At 41.7% G+C, this 19,219-nt stretch overlaps 1 protein-coding gene across 2 annotated transcripts in view; it reads right to left on the bottom strand.

The window, feature by feature from the left end:
- Positions 1 to 19,219, bottom strand: part of itpk1a (inositol-tetrakisphosphate 1-kinase a) — a 237,623-nt gene that overhangs the window by 55,332 nt on the left and 163,072 nt on the right. For both annotated transcript variants that reach the window (XM_072568316.1, XM_072568315.1), the window contains exons 4-5: positions 15,102 to 15,227; positions 10,416 to 10,533 (exon numbers count right to left, since the gene is read on the bottom strand). In XM_072568316.1, coding sequence (XP_072424417.1) covers positions 10,416 to 10,533; positions 15,102 to 15,227 — 244 coding nt within the window. The remainder of the gene's footprint in view (positions 1 to 10,415; positions 10,534 to 15,101; positions 15,228 to 19,219) is intronic.

The raw sequence follows: 19,219 nt of genomic DNA, 5'->3' as shown, positions 1-19,219 counted from the left end.
CTAGGAGTGAAGAATATTCAACATCGATCCTCCAGATGAGGAGACATTGTGTCAATCTATCAGGTCTACAAATTACTTTGATGGATGACAAGGAATCATTCTATCTCCCTTCCAATAAACAGAAAATAAGAACTGCAGATGCTGTAAATCAGAAACAAAGACAGAAATCACTGGCAGCATCTGTGGAGAGAAATCAGAGTTAATGTTTCGGGTCTGTTTTTGAAGAAGGGTCACAGGACCAGAAAAATTAACTCTGATTTCTCTTCACAGATGCTGCCAGACCTGCTGAGCTTTTCCAGAAATTTCTGTTTTTGTTTAAGAAAGAAATTTTTCAAGCTTTCTCTTCTTGAAAAATATAGCTGCAACTAACATCAAGTCAACAGCATTCAACCATTAAACCCAGTTGTGTTGATGACCCACAAGAGCCTCTGCTCATTCTTTTCATTAAAATCTACAGCACAGGAAGCCGCCATTTGGTCCATAATGTCTGTGCTTGCTCACCAAAGGAAAAATTCACCCAGTGCCACTCACCTGTTCCATAGCCCTGCACAGATAATAAACAATTCCCTCTTTAAAGTTTCAATTGAACCTACCTCCATCATAAGTTCAAGCAGAGAGTCCCACATTCTAACCACCTTCTGCAAGGTAAAGTTAATCAGTTTTCCATTGCCTCTTTTGCTAGTTACCTTAAATCTACTCCCTCTTGTTGTCAGTACTTCCACATTCAGGAACAGTTTCTTGCCAATCTACTCTGTTCAGACCGTCTCCTTATTTCAAATACCTCTGAACTCTCAGAATCTTCTCCAATCTATCTTAAGTGAAGTTCCTCATCACTAAAACCATTCTCCAAAATGTTTTCTGTGCCCCTTCACTTACTAGCTAAAGTGTGCAATCCAGAAGTGGACAGAATACTTCAGTTCAGGGCAAACCATATCTTATACAAATTTAACATAACTATCTTGCTTTTGCAATCATTGCCTCTATTAATAATACTCAGACTGTTGTACATTTTATTCAGCACTCTTTTGACCTATCCTGCTGCGTCGGCTGATAAAGGAAAAGCATTCTGCCTGCTTTCTAACCCACCTTATCTACCTACACTGCTACCCTTTCAGAGATCTGTAGACATGCATTTCAAGATCCTTCTGTCAATCAAGATGTGATGTGGTCATACTAGATCTGGATATATTACAGAACAGACCTGTTATATATTATATCATTGGGCCGGACCCAATTTCAGAAAGCATTTCCTACTGCATATTGTGCAGCATCCGTCCTGAGAGAGGTCAATCCACATAGCCAACATTTTGCTGCAGATTTAAGTTTGGGTGGAATTTGTTTTATCCACACAAAGTCATTTCTTAATCTTCAGGCTGCTGCAGAACGCCATCCATAAACACCTTGAGCACTGCTCCACATAAGTGCATGTTTGCATGACGACCTTCCAGCTTTACATTCTAAAATCAGGCCTAGTCCAAGAATCAATTCATTTTTGTTGACAAGTTTGGGTCTCTCCCCTCTGACTGATATCTGCTTCGATTCGTCCGACACTCTTCAGTCTCTTCTGATATTCAAGATACCATGAATTGAACAATGGTAGCAGATTCTAAAACTTAACATCAAAATGAGCCTTGGAATCAAGTTAACTCCCCCTAACCAAGAGGCACTGATGTCAAACAATATAGTCCTACTCTCAGCTAAGGGCAGATGTGGAGGTGATGGCCTTGTGGTACTTTCACTAGGCTATTAATCTCAAAACTCTGGGGTCCAGGGTTCAAATCCTGCCATAGAAGTGGTGGAATTTGAATTCAATAAAGATCTGGAATTAGGAATCTAATGATGTCTATGAAATGGCATAAATTGTTGAAAAAGAAAACCTATCTGGTTCACTAATGTCCTTTTAGGAAGGAAAGTGCCGTTCTCACCTCCTCTGACCTATATGTGACTCCAGACCCACAGCAATGTGGTTATCTCTTAATTGCCCTCTGACAACTAAGGATGGGCAATAAATGCTAGTCTAGCCAGTGACTCCCCTTTCCCGTGAAGGAATAAAAAAGGTTAGAAAGTGGAGCATAGGGTCTTCCAGCTACTCACTGAATAAATTCACTGCCTGAAGCCTGGTTCAGCAGCTTGCAGCAATAATGCTGATAAATGAAACCATTCCCTGCTAAGGTGTTTAACTGCCTTGCCTAGTCACTGAAGATCAATTTGTATTTCAATTACCTAACTGCTCCTAAAGTGGCATTGGACTCAATTTGGACCCCAAAAGGAAGGAGAGGTTTCAGCACAAAGCAGAACAACTCAAGGGTTAATCGGTTCGTAGTTCAGGCTATATTCACATGCTTGAATGCATTCTAAATAAGACACAAAATGACACATGGTTATGGGGGAGCAATAAAAGGAACCAGCAACGCTGTCTCTAAAACTAGACCACTTAAGGTACAAACACAACTTCAGTCACTGCGAGGAGTAGCATGTGTGCCAATCTGGTGACGGGCTTAGCCCAACTGAAACCCACTCCACGAAAAGTACATCTTGGTTGAAACAAATTGCTGAAATAGGATTATTATTAAATGTTCAAAGTGCCTCCTCCATAGGACAGGATTATTCATGGAGATTATTACATCAAAGATTTTCTAGTTTTTTTTTATTCTACAGCACAGTCACACAAGCTCACCCTTGAAGCAAGAAATTTATTTTTAAATTAATCTACACGATTGACGATTTGTAAACAAAGTTCAATAAATTTAACACCTTTCCACACATCCCACACAATTAAACCTTTTGTTCATAAACTGATTATTAAAGGGTGCCTAATTTTGAAAAGCACTGCCTGAAAGAGGGTGGCGAATGCAGATTCAATAATAACTCGAAAGGAAAGCATTCAACAAGTGCTGAAAGAAGAGAAAATGTGCTGGACTTAGCAGGGAGATGAATGTATAACTCTTAATGAGCCAGCAGTGGCATAATGGGCCAAATGGCTTCACTCTGTTCAATACTTACCTATGGTTCTATGTTGGTGAACCGTTCACCTGCTATCGAACACCCAGTTTCCCAGAACTAACACATTATTGACTAGTCATGTACGTTCAAGTGGGTTACCGTGTCAAACACAGTCCAGGAAATCTGCACAGCCAAAAACAGTTATCTAGACACTGTACATGGGGAAAATATACAGGCAGAACCAGAGCCACATAATCTGTTTAACTGCAAAGTGAATCAGCAAACATCAGCTCTTTTAAATCAAAAACCTTATTAAAACAGTCTGGATTTTTATGCACATGACTGAGTGTTCTTGCTACATGGTCAACTGGCACTCTGCAGGATGCAAAGGTCGATGGCTACATTACGTCTGGAGTTAACAAGGAAAAGAAAACTGATTAGAATCAGCAAGCTCTTCTCAGCAACTAAAAGCCAGCTGTGACAGCCCCCAGGAAGGGAAATCACGCCAGCTAATCTTTCAAATAACATTTAAAATAATTCAAACTGATTCTGCTTCCATCCTAATGCTCATTACTTGACTTCCTTTTGAGGAAGATCAATACCTCTCACGTTTCCTTCGTGCATCACATTCTATTCATAAGTGAATTTTCTGCAGTTCACATCTTTCCTCTTTGTCTTTTCTTGTGGATCATTGCTCAACATTAAGATACAAATCCACAGTTGGCAGTCATCCCACCTTTGTCAAGCTAGATGACGTGAGAGCGCTGGGTCACTCATATAAGACACTCTGAAGTAATTTACAGAAATGGATGACATTAACAATGAATTCAAATATTGCCAATCCTTGCTGATGACTTTACTAAATGTAAAGTTCAGACTTGGGGTGCTCTTTTGAGCAAGTGATTCTATAAAGTAATCAAACTTGAAAACGATTCTCATCAGCACAAGAATAATCAAATAGAGTCATACTGTCAAACAGTACGGAAACAGACCCTTTGGTCCAACCAGTCCATGCCGAACATAATTCCAAACTAAACTAGTCCCACCTGCCTACTCCTGGCCCATATCCCTCCAACCTTTTCTGTTCATGTATCCAACCAAGTGTCTTTTAAACAGTGTAACTGTACCCTCATCCACCATTTCCTCAGGAAGTTCATTTCACACGTGAACCAACCGCTGTGCAAAACATTTACTGCGATTCTTTTTTTAAAATCTCTCCCCTCTCAAAAGTGTGCCCCCTAATCTTGAAGTTCCCCATCTTAGGGAAAATACAACAATCATCAACTCTACCTACACTTCTCATTAATTTATAAGCTTCTATCAGGTCATCCCTCAACCTCCCATGCTCCAGTGGAAAAAAGTCCCAGCCTATCCAGCCTTTCTTTATAACTCAAACTGTCCATACCCAGCAACACCCTGGTAAATCTCTTCTGAACCCTCTACAGGGTATTATCCTTCCTATAACTGGGTGACCAGAACTGGACACAGTATCCCAGAAGAGACTTCACCAATGTCTTGTACAATTGCAACATAATGTCCCAACAATCCAAAGAGTTATCCTTTTATTGAGCACTTGATCCAGTATTCAACCCCATCTTCTACTAACTTGAACCTTGAATTGTTACACATCACAAAAAAACAAAATCATCACTAGCCATCATTCGCTAATGACCTTTACTAGCAAAGCACTTTAGAGTGAAAGAAAAAGGGAAATCCAGGACCCGAATCAGAATGATTCTTGATGTTTATTTCCATTCCATACACATTTAGGAAGCCATTTTCCCTCAGATGCAAATGAAAATCCGAGGAATAAAGTGGTTTCCCCTCTTTGGTTGCATACAAACTATTATTGCTCACATGAACATGCAGGGAAACACACCCAACAAGGCTGCAGTCAGCCTGTAACATCAGTGTTTCCCTCATTTAAATCACACAGCATCTTATCCTGGGCCTCCGCACCCAGTAGAGCACTCAACCGTGTTCCACTGTTTCTAGCCAACTTAAACAAACATGAGATTCACATTTCATTTCAATGAACTGCAGATTTTCCAATCAAACAAACGCACACTAGATTGATTTTAGATAGGCCTCTGGCTATGGTGAGGTTTGTTATGGCGTCTTCAGTGTATGATACCCACGAGCAACTGCAGAGATGATATCTTGTTTAACATTCTGCAAGATTATGTGCACTGTATTTAGTCTGAGATTTTCGCTGCTTACACCATTTATCATTTGGCATGCTTTAGCATTATTCTTTGCAATAACATTCACTTAACCCTCAAATCAACCTGGTCCCAAGGAGAGCCAATTATTCCATTCAAAACTTAAAAGAAAACAGTTTCAGAAATGCATTTATTGACAAATCAGTCAAAATGACTGCAGTTGTTTAGCAACAGGTAAATAACATAAGTTTACAGTTTAAAAGAAAAGATAGAGAATGATCCCATCCTTCCCTTACCTCTGGTCTATCACTCCTTTTTGGATTTCACTTTATTTTAAATTAATACTACCCTCAGTAATTATTCCCTAACTTGTTGAAATGCTTTAATTCACAAAACGATCTGACAGTCACCTGCGGTTTCTCAGTGGTTTGATATTCCAAATCTATTTCCCAAAAGCACGCTAATTTCCTATTCCCCAAGGTAGCACAGTGGCTCAGTGGTTAGCACTGCTGCCTCATCGCACCAAGGATCCAGGTTCAATTCCACTCTCGCATGACTGTGTCTGTGCGGGTTTCCTCCTGGTGCTCGAGTTTCCTCCCACAGTCCAAAGATGTGCAGGTTAGTTGGACTGGTCATGGGAAATGAAGGGTTATAGGGATAGGATAGAGGGGTGGTCTGAGTAGGATGCTCTTTGGAGGAATAGTATGGGCTTGATGAGCAGAATGGTCTGCTTCCTCATTGTAGGCATTCTATGATACTGTCAAAAGCAGTCACTTTCAAAAGGCCCAGTCAGTCTGAAACGCAGAAAAGCACTTTAAAAAAAGTGCTATACTTAATAGACTTAGTGCTGAGGTTAGCCATGCTGAGCAGAGCAGCAAAGTATAGTCAATGGCAGGGTGAGCTAGATAACAATAAACAAATCAAAGTAAGTCACATTCACACTGTGTCGTGCTCTTGTCAGACTGCACCTCAAATATTACACTGCACAGGGAGAAATGTGGACAGAAGTGCAAGGGGACAAGGTGGAGAAAAGCAACAAAGTTAATTACAAATGCTAAGCATCCAAGTTAAAGGTGCGAGGAACATAGGCTAGAAATGAGGTGTGTGAGAGGTGACCTTAAAATGAACCCAAGGAAGTGGGAAAGGTACCATATTTTATTGTTGATCATTTATAGATGTCAACCCACAAAACTTTGCCTTAAAATCTGTGGTTAAAGAAAAAGCCTCCTGTTACACCTTCTAGTAAAAGCAAAATGCTACGGACGCTGGAAATCTGAAACAAACGTGGAGAATACTGGAGAAACTCAGTAGGTCTGTCAGCATCTGTGGGGAGAGAAATAGAATTAATGTTGAGTCCGGTATGAACTTGTTCTGGAGGTAAGGTCATCGTCTTGAATCATTAACTCTATTTCCACAGATGCTGATAGAGCTGCTGAGTTTCTCCAGCACTCTCTACAGTTGATTCACCTTCTACATAATACTTGCAGTAAATCTAGAATTATACTTTAAATTCTAAGATTAAGACAAGGCGCATGGACTCAAACAGCCTCTTGATTTAAGGGATAAATATACAGAAAAAGGAAGGATTTTGCAGCAGATAATTTGTTTTGCGTGTTTACTGAGGGCTAAATGCTAGTCAGGATATTTGGGTAAACACCGTTGTTCTTCTTGCAATACCATCAGAGGAGATTGTCCATCCAGTATAAGGATTTAATAGTTTAAACACTCAGAATCCAGACAAGCAGGACATGTATGCAGTGAGATAAGACAGGATGAGAGTCTGGAAGGATTCAAAGATCAAGGACAGCAACCTTAATATTAATTCACTGGGTATAGGGAGATAGTGGAGTTTGAAATGAACAGGTACAGTGCAAGTGTAGGACATTGGGTAAAATCGTGTGCCCTCTTGTGAGGCACGTTCGGTGGCAGTGTTGACATCTAACCAGGTAGGAGGGTGGCAGTTTGGGGCTCCATCTCCACCCCTGATTAAGTGAATGGATTCAACTGCCACATGCTAGAAGCTGCATTATATCGATGGGCAACATTTCTGATGAGAAAGGATGGTAAAAGTCCACTTGGTAAACAGGATGGTGGCTTGAAGTGTGTATACTTCAATACCAGAAGTATAAGAAATAAGGTAGGTGAACTTGCAGCGTGGGTTGGTACCTGGGACTTCGATGTTGTGGCCATTACAGAGACGTGGGTAGAACAGGGACAGGAATGGCTATTGCAGGTTCCAGGGTTTAAATGTTTTAGTAGGCTCAGAGGTGGGGGTAAAAGAGGGGGAGGTCAGGCATTGCTTGTCAAGGATAGTATTAGTGGTGGAAAGGACGATGGAGGAAGACTTGCCATCTGAGGTAGTTAGGGCTGAGGTTAGAAATAGGAAAGGTGAGGTCACCCTGTTAGGAGCTTTCTACAGGCCTCCTAATAGTCCGAGAGAAGTAGAGGAAAGTATTGCAAGGATGATTCAGGAGAAGAGTGAAAGTAGCAGAGTGGTTGTTATGGGGGACTTTAACTTCCCAGATATTGACTGGGAAAGCTATAGCTAGAGTTCGTTAGATGAGTCGGTGTTTGTCCAATGTGCGCAGGAGGGTTTCCTGACACAATATGTAGACAGGCCAACAAGAGGTGAGGCTATACTGGATTTGGTTCTAGGTAATGAACCAGGTCAGGTGTTAGACTTGGAGGTAGGTGAGCACTTCGGGGACAGTGACCACAACTCGGTGACTTTTACTCTAGTGATGGAGAGGGATAAGTGTGCACTGCAGGGCAGGAGTTATAGCTGGGGGCAGGGAAATTATGATGCGGTGAGGCATGACTTAGGATGGGTGGATTGGAAAAATAGGCTTCAAGGGAAGGACAAGGAGCAGCTATTGGGTGTCCTTGATAAGTATGTACCAGTCAGGCAGGGAGGAAAGGGTCTTGTGAGGGAGCCGTGGTTTAATAAGGAATTGGAATTCCTTGTAAAAGGGAAGAGGGCGGCCTATGTAAAGATGAGGCGTGAAGGTTCAGTTGGGGCGATTGAGTGTTATAAGGTAGCCAGGAAGAATCTAAAGAGAGAGCTAAGAGCAGCGAGAAGGGGACATGAAAAGTCCTTGGTTGGTAGGATTAGGGAAAACCCTAAGGCTTTCTATAGGTATGTCAGGAGTAAAAGGATGACTAGAGTAGGTATCGGTCCAGTCAAGGATAGTAGTGGGAAGTTGTGCGTGGAGGCAGAGGAGATTGGAGAGACACTAAATCAATACTTTTCATCAGTATTCACTCAGGACATTGTTGCTGATGTGAATATTGAGTCACAAGTGATTAGAATGGATGGCTTTGAGGTATGTAGGGAAGAGGTCCGGGGAATACTGGAAAGGGTGAAAATAGGTAAGTCCCCTGGGCCTGATGGCATTTATCCTAGGATCCTCTGGGAAGCTAGGGAGGAGATAGCGGAGCCATTAGCCTTGATTTTTATATCGTCGTTGTCTACAGGAATAGTGCCAGAAGACTGGAGGATAGCGAATGTGGTCCCCTTGTTCAAGAAGGGGAGTAGGGACAGCCCTAGTAACTATAGGCCAGTGAGTTTCACTTCAGTTGTGGGCAAAGTCTTAGAGAGAATTGTAAGGGATAAGATTTATGAACATCTGGATAGGAATAATGTGATCAAGGATAGTCAGCATGGTTTTGTGAAGGGCAGGTCGTGCCTCACAAACCTTATTGAGTTCTTCGAGAAGGTGACCAAGGAAGTGGACGAGGGTAAAGCAGTAGATGTGGTGTATATGGATTTTAGCAAGGCGTTTGATAAGGTACCCCATGGTAGGCTACTGCAAAAATTACAGAGGTATGGCATTGAGGGTGCATTAGAGGTTTGGATTAGGAATTGGCTGGCTGGAAGGAGACAGAGGGTAGTAGTTAATGGCAAAGGTTCATCTCGGAGTGCAGTTACTAGCGGTGTTCCACAAGGATCTGTTTTGGGACCATTGCTGTTTGTCATTTTTATAAATGACCTGGAGGAGGGGCTTGAAGGCTGGGTGAGCAAGTTTGCGGATGATACGAAAGTCGGTGGAGTGGTGGACAGCGAAGAAGGATGTGGCAGGTTACAGCAGGATATAAATAAGTTGCAGAGCTGGGCAGAAAGGTGGCAAATGGAGTTCAATGTAGCTAAGTGTGAAGTCATTCACTTTGGTAGGAGTAAAAAGAAGATGGATTACTGGGCTAATGGTAGACTACTTGGTCGTGTCGATGAGCAGAGGGATCTTGGTGTCCATGTACACAGATCTCTGAAAGTTGACGCCCAGGTAAATCGTGCTGTGAAGAAGGCATATGGCGTACTGGGCTTTATTTGTAGAGGAATTGAGTTCCGGAGTCCTGAGGTCATGTTGCAGTTGTATAAGACTCTGGTGCGGCCTTATCTGGAGTATTGTGTACAGTTCTGGTCGCCATACTATAGGAAGGATGTGGAGGCATTGGAACGAGTGCGGAGGAGGTTTACCAGGATGTTGCCTGGCATGGTAGGAAGATCGTATGTGGAAAGGCTGAGACACTTGGGGCTGTTCTCATTGGAGAAAAGAAGGTTTAGGGGAGATTTGATAGAGGTGTACAAGATGATTAGGGGTTTAGATAGGGTTGACGGTGAGAACCTTTTTCTGCGTATGGAGTCAGCTGTTACTAGGGGACACAGCTTTAAATTAAGGGGAGGTTGGTATAGGACAGATGTTAGGGGTAGATTCTTTACTCAGCGGGTTGTGAGTTCATGGAATGCCCTGCCAGTATCAGTGGTGGACTCTCCCTCTTTATGGTCATTCAAGCGAGCATTGGATAAGCATTTGGAGGTTATTGGGCTAGTGTAGGTTAGGTAGGCTTCGGTCGGCGCAACATCGAGGGCCGAAGGGCCTGTACTGCGCTGTATTTGTCTATGTTCTATGTGGGTACAACGCTGGATTCGACAACAGTATTTCAAAGTTTAGATGCTGTGGATTGAGCCTGGCATGGCTCCTAGGAAGCTCTAGACTGTAGGAAATCCAAGAAAAGATTTGACAGGGTGGTTCATGCTTGTTGGAACTCACTCCTCACAGCAAGTACTTTGATCATTCTCACAAGGTAAATATTGTCTTGCCATCTCCTGCAAAATAATGCAACTGCCCATGCAGCAGCATCCACAAGTTTTCAATAAGATTGGGACAACTGCACTGGGAGGGTTTAGAACTTATAATGTCAGGGGCTTTGATAAGGTGTCAAATAACTTACTATTCAGGTTAATAACATGTCTTTTATAACAGATAATTAGCAATTCGCTTCGAGTTCAAACAAGATGAGTAAATGATATACCTTGCATGTAGCTTTCAAGTCTACGGATCAGTTCATATGACCTGCATCTGTCCAGGAGGGTCCTGATTGCAGGCAGTGGGTCCAGAATGATGGTTTCTGGGTGGGCATCAATATAATCCTGAAAGTACAGACACGATAGTTCAGCACTTATTCCACAACATCTCACGCCTTCCAATGGTGATTGCCCCACATCCTCACCCCTGACAAGTCAATATCCTTCCCTAAAAGTTGCCTGCTTCTTGATGCCCATTTTATTCCCACAACTCCTCCACTGAATTGCTCAAGGTGTGGCCGTTTGGTAGCACGTGCTCATCATTAAGTCCCAACTGGGAAATTGGCAAATCACTGGGAATATCTTGATGTGCACCTTCAGAAGGATACACTCATGCATGGAAAATGGCCAAGTTTCGTCAGGGTACCAAGGCCAGTTGAAGCAGTTCTATTATTCAGACCATCTAACAACATTTGCGTCAGTGGGCAGACTTGGGCCTTCAGTCTATGGTTCAGCACAACCAGATAACATAACTGACAGTTCATGTACTCAAGACTCAATATGATGCTTGAAGAACTCAGTCTTGAAACTAACAGGATTGCAGCAAAGTACAAACTGAAACTCTTGGCATCAAAACATTTTTAATTTTTATTTGAACGGTGTAGGTATCACTAGTAATGCCAGCATTTGTAGCACAGCCTGCATTGTTACATCTGACTAGCTTGCTAGGTCATAAATCAGAAGGCAGTCGAGAGTCACATGTAGACCAGAACAAGTCAGGATGGCAGATTTCTTTCTCAGCGAACCAAATGAATTTTTCATGACAGCCAATGAGTTTCATGGTTACCATTACAACTGCCTGGATTTCAATTCTGGGATTTTGTTCTTTTAAATTCTTAATTAATTGAATTGAAATTCTACCAGTTGCCATGGTGAGACTAGAACCCTATGACCCCAGGGCATTAGCCTCTGGGCTACCGACATTAACACTTCATCATCATCATCATCTCCCATTTGGCATTGTAGAACTGACCAGGTTGGGACTGGGCAGAAGAGGAAGGTGATTCTCAGAAACCATTAAAGAGAAGGAAGAAAAGACATTCAGTAGTCAATGGGAATGGGAAAATAGGAAAAGAACTCTGCATAGAGGCCAGTAGTGCTTGAGAGAGTTCATCAAAGGAATGGGGAAACAGGAGAGGATGAGTGCCATAATGTGGTTAACAGGGGAGGCAATGGCCTAGTAATATTATCGCTAGACTAATAATCCAGAAACTCAGCTCATGGTCGAATCTGGATTCAATTTTTAAAAAATCTGGAATTAAGAATCTACTGACAACCATAAAAACATTGTCAATTGTTGGAAAAAAACAACTGGTTCACTAATGTCCTTCTGCCAAGGAAATCTGTCAATCTCTCCTAGTCTGGCCTACATGGGACTCCAAACCCACAGCAATGTGTGGTTGATTCTCAACTGTCCTTTAGCCAATTAAGGATGCTGCTGACAGCCTTGTCCTGTCAATGAATTAGAACAAAAACAAATGTTGATACAGGACCCCAGGGTGCAGCACAGTGTTCCAGCAATAACCAGAATAGGCAAAACTACAAGTCTGAACATCACACCAAGGGGGAATCATCTCCAAGCTGCACGTTCGAGCAGCAAATATTGAGTTTGACTGAATTTCTGTCCCTCTACATTAACTGGCAGATATCCCAGTGAGCTGTGTAAAAAGCAATAGCTGCTTTTGATCACAAAAACCTGTTTTTTCTCAGCTCCTTCAGGGAAAGAAGACATTGAATTAGGAGCATACACTTGATTTTATAAAGAGAAGGTAGAGGATGGAGAAAACCACACAGATCGTAGGGAAAGCAATAAAAAAAGTTGTACTTGGGATATTTTCTATTTGTTTTGGACAAAAAAATAAGTACAGTGTAAGGGCTCCTATGGCTCAGAGATAGTGTCCCTCTGGGTCTGGGTCATAAAGTCCAGGTTGAAGGCCCACTTGCTCCAGAGGTGTGTCATAGCAGGTCTGAACAGGTGGATCAGAAACCTCTAAACTGCTAAATGCAGCAGCCAAATGGGGAAAAAATATCTAGCAATAAATCAGAGTGGTGTCTATGTTAAAGTGGGGTACTGGAAAAGCACGGGTCAGGCAGCATCCGAGGAGCAGGAGAACTAACGTTTCGGGTGAGAGCCCTTCATCAGGAATGAGGCTAGACAGTCAAGGGGCGGGGGGTCCCTTGGCTCACAAGCCTCATTCCTGATGAAAGGCTCTTGCCTAAAATGTCGATTTTAGGCAAGAGCCTGCTCCTTAGATGTTGCCTGACCTGCCGTGCTTTTCCAGCAACCCCCTCTCGACTCTGATCGCCAGCATCTGCAGTTTTCACTTTAACGTGGAGAAAGTGAGACACTCAAATAAACGACATAGTATCCAAGGTTTATTTGTTTCATAAAATGTGGAGTCAGAGATTTACTGCGTGACTGAATAAACAAGACAGCTCAGCAAAGTTATGGAAGATAAAATTAAAATCTGAAGATATTGGGAGGAACTAGATCACATAGTTGCTGTTACTGATAGAAGATGAATGTTAGTGGTGGTAGAGGCAGTGGTGAGAAGATGAAGAGGGGGAGTAGGAGTTGAAATAGTTATTGGAAAGACATATGTGTCAAACTTTTACGCAATCTATAAACAGAAAGATCATAATTAATGATTTTATTCATGTGAAAGAGAAAACATTTTTGTTAAACTGGCACTAGATTTACACTAAATAGTGATAATACACTGTTGGGTCACCAATTCATCTCTAAAGTGGATCAGAAAGAAATGAAGACTATAAAAATCTGGACTTCAAAGGTGATTCCAGAGCGGTATGCCAGCCTCAACAGCCTCAAGTTGAAACCCAGCACGGTCTTGGGTCAAGGCCAGGCACGGACTGGAGGCTTGGTGCCAGCATGAACTGGGTTTGAAGGACGGTTGTTCTGAACTTCTTAATTCTCTATTTTGTAATTTATTCCGATGATCTATAAAGTTGGACTTCATATTTCTTTATTTTTCTAATTTGCTTTCCTAGGAAGTTGTGCTGAAGAATCTGTAGCTAGGTACCTTGTATCTAAGATAGCACTGTAAGTGGCGACTTGTGAACTTTTAAGTATACTTATCGAGTACATGTGACAATAAAGCTAATTCATTGTTGGGCTAAGTAGATCATAAATAGCTGACCTCAGCTAGTTGGGCACGAAGGCTAAAATGGTTCTCTGCTTTGGCATTGGGAACTACCTGGGTGCTGTCAGGTGGCCTCTGTCTGAACATCTGGCAATGGAGGCTTGACTGTGGCCTTTCTTACAGCTGAAAGGCCTCAAAACACATAATCTAGTCTCAACACATGAATATCAGCCAGCTAGACAAGCAAGAGGGAGGACTGGTACTCAAGAATCACGTCCAACAGGGAATCAATGTCTTCAGAAGCAGCAGAACATGGGAGGTAGCCAAGCACATTTCCTCACTCCAATGAGTCATAAAGATAACTTGGAAAAGTAAATTATGGACAAATCTAATTAATTATTGGTTACTTGTCCTTCCACCACTTAGCACAGTGCTGAATTATTCATAGAAGCATCAAGTTTCATTAAAATGATATTTTATTAGATTTATAACAGCAAATGAATCCAGCTGTGCTTCGCTTTTAAAACTGCAATTCTCTTTTGACATGGGCCTTTTTAAATGCTTGCTGTTCAATTTAAAATATTTTCATTTTAAACCAAAAGAATGCCAATAGCAAACAGACCGTCCAGCTACAGGCCATGCCACTCTGTAGTGGAAAGCCCTAACCAAGAGAGACATGTTTCAATGGATGTCACCAGCTACTGTTAGCCCTCAATTAAAAGTATAACTGCAAAGCCAGTTTCCCTTCCTCTCAATTATGAATGCTTCCCCTCTGTTTGAGAGGAACCAGACAATTTCTTTAACTGTTTGGGCCTTTAAATTTCTTTGTGTGTTATGAGTTTATGAAAAGATGCCAACTTGTGCATGGCTGCTCAGCTTAGAGGACTGTAGGTATCAACTTCAAAAGACAATACTGGCTATAAGCAAACAGTGAAGAAAAGTGCATTTTTCATGTGCTGCCCATTAAAAACAGAATAAGGCAGTCACAGTATGCATGTGCCTTTATTTGCCTTTCTACTCAGGTGTAATAGTCCTGGTGTGAATGGTATTAAACATAAAGGGACAAGAGACCACCAGTTGCTTCTATTTTGGAATGGGGTTAGGGTTATCAACTCTGGTTGACTATTTTCTTTGTGATTTATTTGTCTCCAGTTACCACACACATAGACATCCCCCCCTCCACCCCCAACAACCAACAACCCATTCACTAGCCCCACACCCACCCCCACTAATCTCGATAGCTAAACAGCCTTTCTTATCTCCATCTTTATTTGGTAAGTGTTAAACTCCAAAATATTCAAAGGGGAAAAAAAAAATCATTTTTTTCATTGCTCCAATGATGCCACCAGGATTGTTCACAGCCACATCCAGAGATTAGGCTGAACTCCTGGAGACTTCCATGCTATTCCTGGAGGGATGACAATCCAGGCTGGGGCAGAGGTGATGCACAAACTGCTGCCCCACCCCCCTTCAATGTTAACAGGGAATCTCCCATTGTGTGTGTGCGCGCACGTGCCCGCATAATGCCCTCACCTGAAACCTCTGCACCAGTTGCTGGGACTGGGCATCGTTTTGGTCCGCCTCCAGAATGACATCAGTCAGTTTGTGGATTATAACATCAAGTGGTCCCTGCTCCTCGATTGGTTTCTCCAGGTCCAGCTACAAGACAAGGACAAATTGAAAAGATTTCATTTCTGCTTTGAAACATTGCTTCCCTCTTCCAGATCACTGGCAGGCTGCACTTGTTACAAACACAAACACCAGGCTAGAGCATGACTGTTCCCCAAAGAACTGGGCAAATGAAGCAAAAGAAGGGCTGCTGTGATAATCCCTTCAAATTTTGATAAAAGCTGAAGCACTTGGTTGGCAGAGGGGCAAACGAAATGATGCCTGGAGTGTCAACACACTGTACGCTTACTGGTTGACACCAAGTCTTAAATAATACCACTGGAGGGTCATTGTGCATTAAAAAATTTAAAACATTAAAAATTCAATTAAAATTTAGAACAGCCTTTGGCTGATTTGCAGAGCTCAGTGTGAGAGAATGGTGCATTTCCACATTTAACAACCTGGTGGGAAAATGGAAGTGATTTGTTACCAGCAGCCTAGGTATCATTTTAATGCAATTATGAAGTTGAGTACTATCAAATGATTCAGACTGGGAACAATGGTCTGAGTCAGAACGAGGTCCACAAATGATCCTGACCAACAGGGTGTACATAAGACACAGGCACATTGCTATTTAATGGATTTATGTATTTCAATGCCTTTCACTTTTCCACTGCAACGGGGAACTCATTACTTTAATATTTTTCTGATTCGTTGTTCATTTCTTGAACTTCTATTACATCAATTTGTTCTGTCCCAAACCACATCTTTCACTAAATTCCCAAACTCTGTGGCTAAATTGCTGAATAAAGCAGAGAGTGAGATCAAACTAGATAGTTTGTATGAAGAAAAATACTAAAGATCAAGGTCATACACGATTATTCTGGCACAAATAAAATCGGGAAAATTACTGATACATTAGTAATATGAATATCTAATGCTCAAATGCATAAATTTGCAATGTGACAAGTGAAGCAAATGCATTCAATAATGGAGATTGTACTCCTGTGAATATAAAGTAACTAAGTCTGAACCCCACTGATCGCTGTAAACAATTATCTGTGGCTTGACTATTATGGTTATAATGATCAGTCTGATCTGTATAACAGATTCCATTACATTCCTGTCTGCTTTTCTTATGAACTTAAACAAAAGGATTTTCAAAAATAATCAAGGCAGCATAAGATACACAACTGAACACCAGTAAACCAAAGGTGGTTTAGCATGATTGTGCAGGAAGTAGCAGCAAATTGGGTGAATGCCTAGGATTTGAGTGCAAGGCTAATGAATGTACACACATATTGCACCAACATTTTCTTACTGAACATTCCATGCAAGACAAGGAGTGCCAGGTCCACCAAATTTATGCTACAATCTGGCTTCAAACCTGTAATTTTTTTTAAAGTGTATAAAGTTGATAAAATATGACACCTGGGTACTTACTAAGAGGGAAAAAGCCGCTAGATTTCAGAGTTTTGAACAAACAATAAACTTCAGTGTAAAAAATTAGTACATTAATGTAATCTGCAACACATGCACAACTTGCATTCTAATATTAATTTCTGGTGAATATGGGTAATAAGCCAGTGATTGACCAGCCACAGTACACTTTAATTAACAAATGTGATCTAGCCAACTCCCACAATTTCACAGCAATTCACTCCAAATGTTAAATGGCACAGTGGATCATCAAATCTCAGTAAACATGACAAAGGTTTACAGTTTTTCAGTTTTGTTCATTCAGCTTTGGAACTTCCTCTCATAAATTGCTGTATCATGGCCTGCCTCAAAGACTGCGCCTGTTCTGGTTGATCACCTTCCTTCCTGTGCTTACAGTCTCCATTGACACTGTCCTACCCCAGCATTTTCTCCTTCAAGTATCAATCAAATACTGACTGTGAGCTTTTGAATCCTCACTCACTCAGCTGCACTGAAACATTAATGCTTGCAGTCTTCTTTCTGGCTTCACCTAACACAGGAGAGTTGACAGTCACACTTTCTCAGCTCCTCAGGTTCTGACTCCAATATTTAGCTGCCTGTTAATTCCAAGAATTTTGCCCTGATTTCTAACAGCAGAGATCTCGCAACTGGTCTTGATTCCTCACAAAGTCCCTCACAGAAATTGTGAAAGTGCGACTGCTTTCCCAGCACTAACTGTAGCACTCCTAACAGCTCTCAGTCACACTTTCTCCACTTTCTCTCATTCACTGCCTATTACCTTTGGAGATCCCCTTCAGTGACCCCCAAACTGATGTGAATGACATATTGGATATCTTGCAAATGCCACTCCTTATTGTTAGGCCAAATTGAAACTCTTCAAAACACCTATTCCACAAATGATACCAGTCATTGATAGCCAGATTGCTCAGTACAAAAAAATATAAATAGGAGGATTTCATTTCTTTATGTCAGCATACCGCAATATTCCTGTAGGATCAGTAAGGGAAATGCTCCCCGCGTTATTATCTCATAAATACCTTAAAACCGTCAAGGCTTTGTGGCTACCTAACCTCCAGCTCCCAGGTAATCACACTTGGGGACTGAAAATGCTGGAGACTCATCAAGTGGTACTTCTTACAACTCTCCATTTGGTCGGCACGGTGGCGCAGTGGTTAGCACTGCTGCCTCACAGCGCCAGAGACCCAGGTTCAATTCCTGCCTCGGGCAACTGTCTGTGTGGAATTTGCACATTCTCCCAGTGTCTGTGTGGGTTTCCTCTGACAGTCACAAAGATGTGCAGATTAGGTGAACTGGCCATGCTAAATTGCCCATAGTGTTAAGTGAAGGAGTAAATATAGGGGAATGGGTCTGGGTGGGTTGCTCTTTGGAGGGTCGGTGTGGACTTGTTGGGCCAAAGGGCCTGTTTCCACACTAAGTAATCTAATCTATTAGTCGACTGACCTATTTTTGTTTGGATACTGGACTACAGTGCAGCTGTAAATATGGCACCCTGGATGCACATCATCGAGTAGTTCCCTGGTCTTTACAAATTATGTAACAACAAAACATCCCTCTTTGTTCTAATCATTAGCTTTACATACTAAGGAAGCTGAACAATCCACTTTTGTAATTAAATTGAAGACCTTAAAATTAAATTACCTTTTTTTTCTGTGCACCTCTCTCCCTCCCAAAAGACAACTCTTTCCCTTCAACAATAGTAAAAACTGTCATTTGACTTTCAATAGGTATCATTTTGTGTTTCTTTCTCATGGGTTCTCATAGTAACCCAATGTCAATGATCTGCCTCCTGGCAGAACTTTAGTATAAATACCATACCTGTGAAGTCCACAATCACAACAAACATGTCTCACAGCTACCTGATGAAGGAGCAGTGCTCTGAAGGCTAGTGCTTCCAAATAAACCTGTTGGACTATAATCTGGTGTTGTGTGATTTTTAACAACATACGTTGTTAAAGGTCATGGTGTAATATTTTGTTCATTGGTTATTAATTCGCCAACATGATTAGATTGATTTAGAGCATGTATTTATTTGAAATGTCAGAATAGCTGTTTTGTGTTTTATTATTTCTCTTTGCCAGCTTTTCTACAGGCATCAACGTTCAGGGGGATGAAGGAATCTCTATGCTTCACATTTGCTCATGAGTTTTGACAACAAATGTTAGCAATTGGTACTGTCCCTTGGACTCAGTATCCATTCCAACTGCAGGACAGTCAGGTTAGGAGTGGAGAGAGAAGATAATGAAACAATTTTCTCTCTGTAACTCGGGGCGGGGGTGCGGCGGTGTGCGCGTGTCGGGGGGTGGGGGTGGCATCTGCTGACAATTGTAGCATTCAGGTACAATGCAGACTAGCCTAGGGCTCAAACTTGTCCCTGACATCATTACATTCCTTTGAACTGGTGGCAGCCTCTACTTATCATGCAACAATGCAAAAGCAAAATGCCGTGGATGTGGAAATTTGATTCAAACTCAAAAATAGTAAAAGTACTCAAGCAGGGCAGGCTGCTTCTGTGGAAAAAGGAACAGAAGTAAATATTTTAGGCTGAGCAAAAGGCCATTTACATGCAGCATTTCATCAGTATG

The sequence above is a fragment of the Chiloscyllium punctatum genome, chromosome 4 (assembly GCF_047496795.1).
Source record: "Chiloscyllium punctatum isolate Juve2018m chromosome 4, sChiPun1.3, whole genome shotgun sequence".
In the NCBI taxonomy this organism is placed as follows: domain Eukaryota; kingdom Metazoa; phylum Chordata; class Chondrichthyes; order Orectolobiformes; family Hemiscylliidae; genus Chiloscyllium; species Chiloscyllium punctatum.
This window is presented reverse-complemented; position numbering and strand designations above follow the sequence as displayed.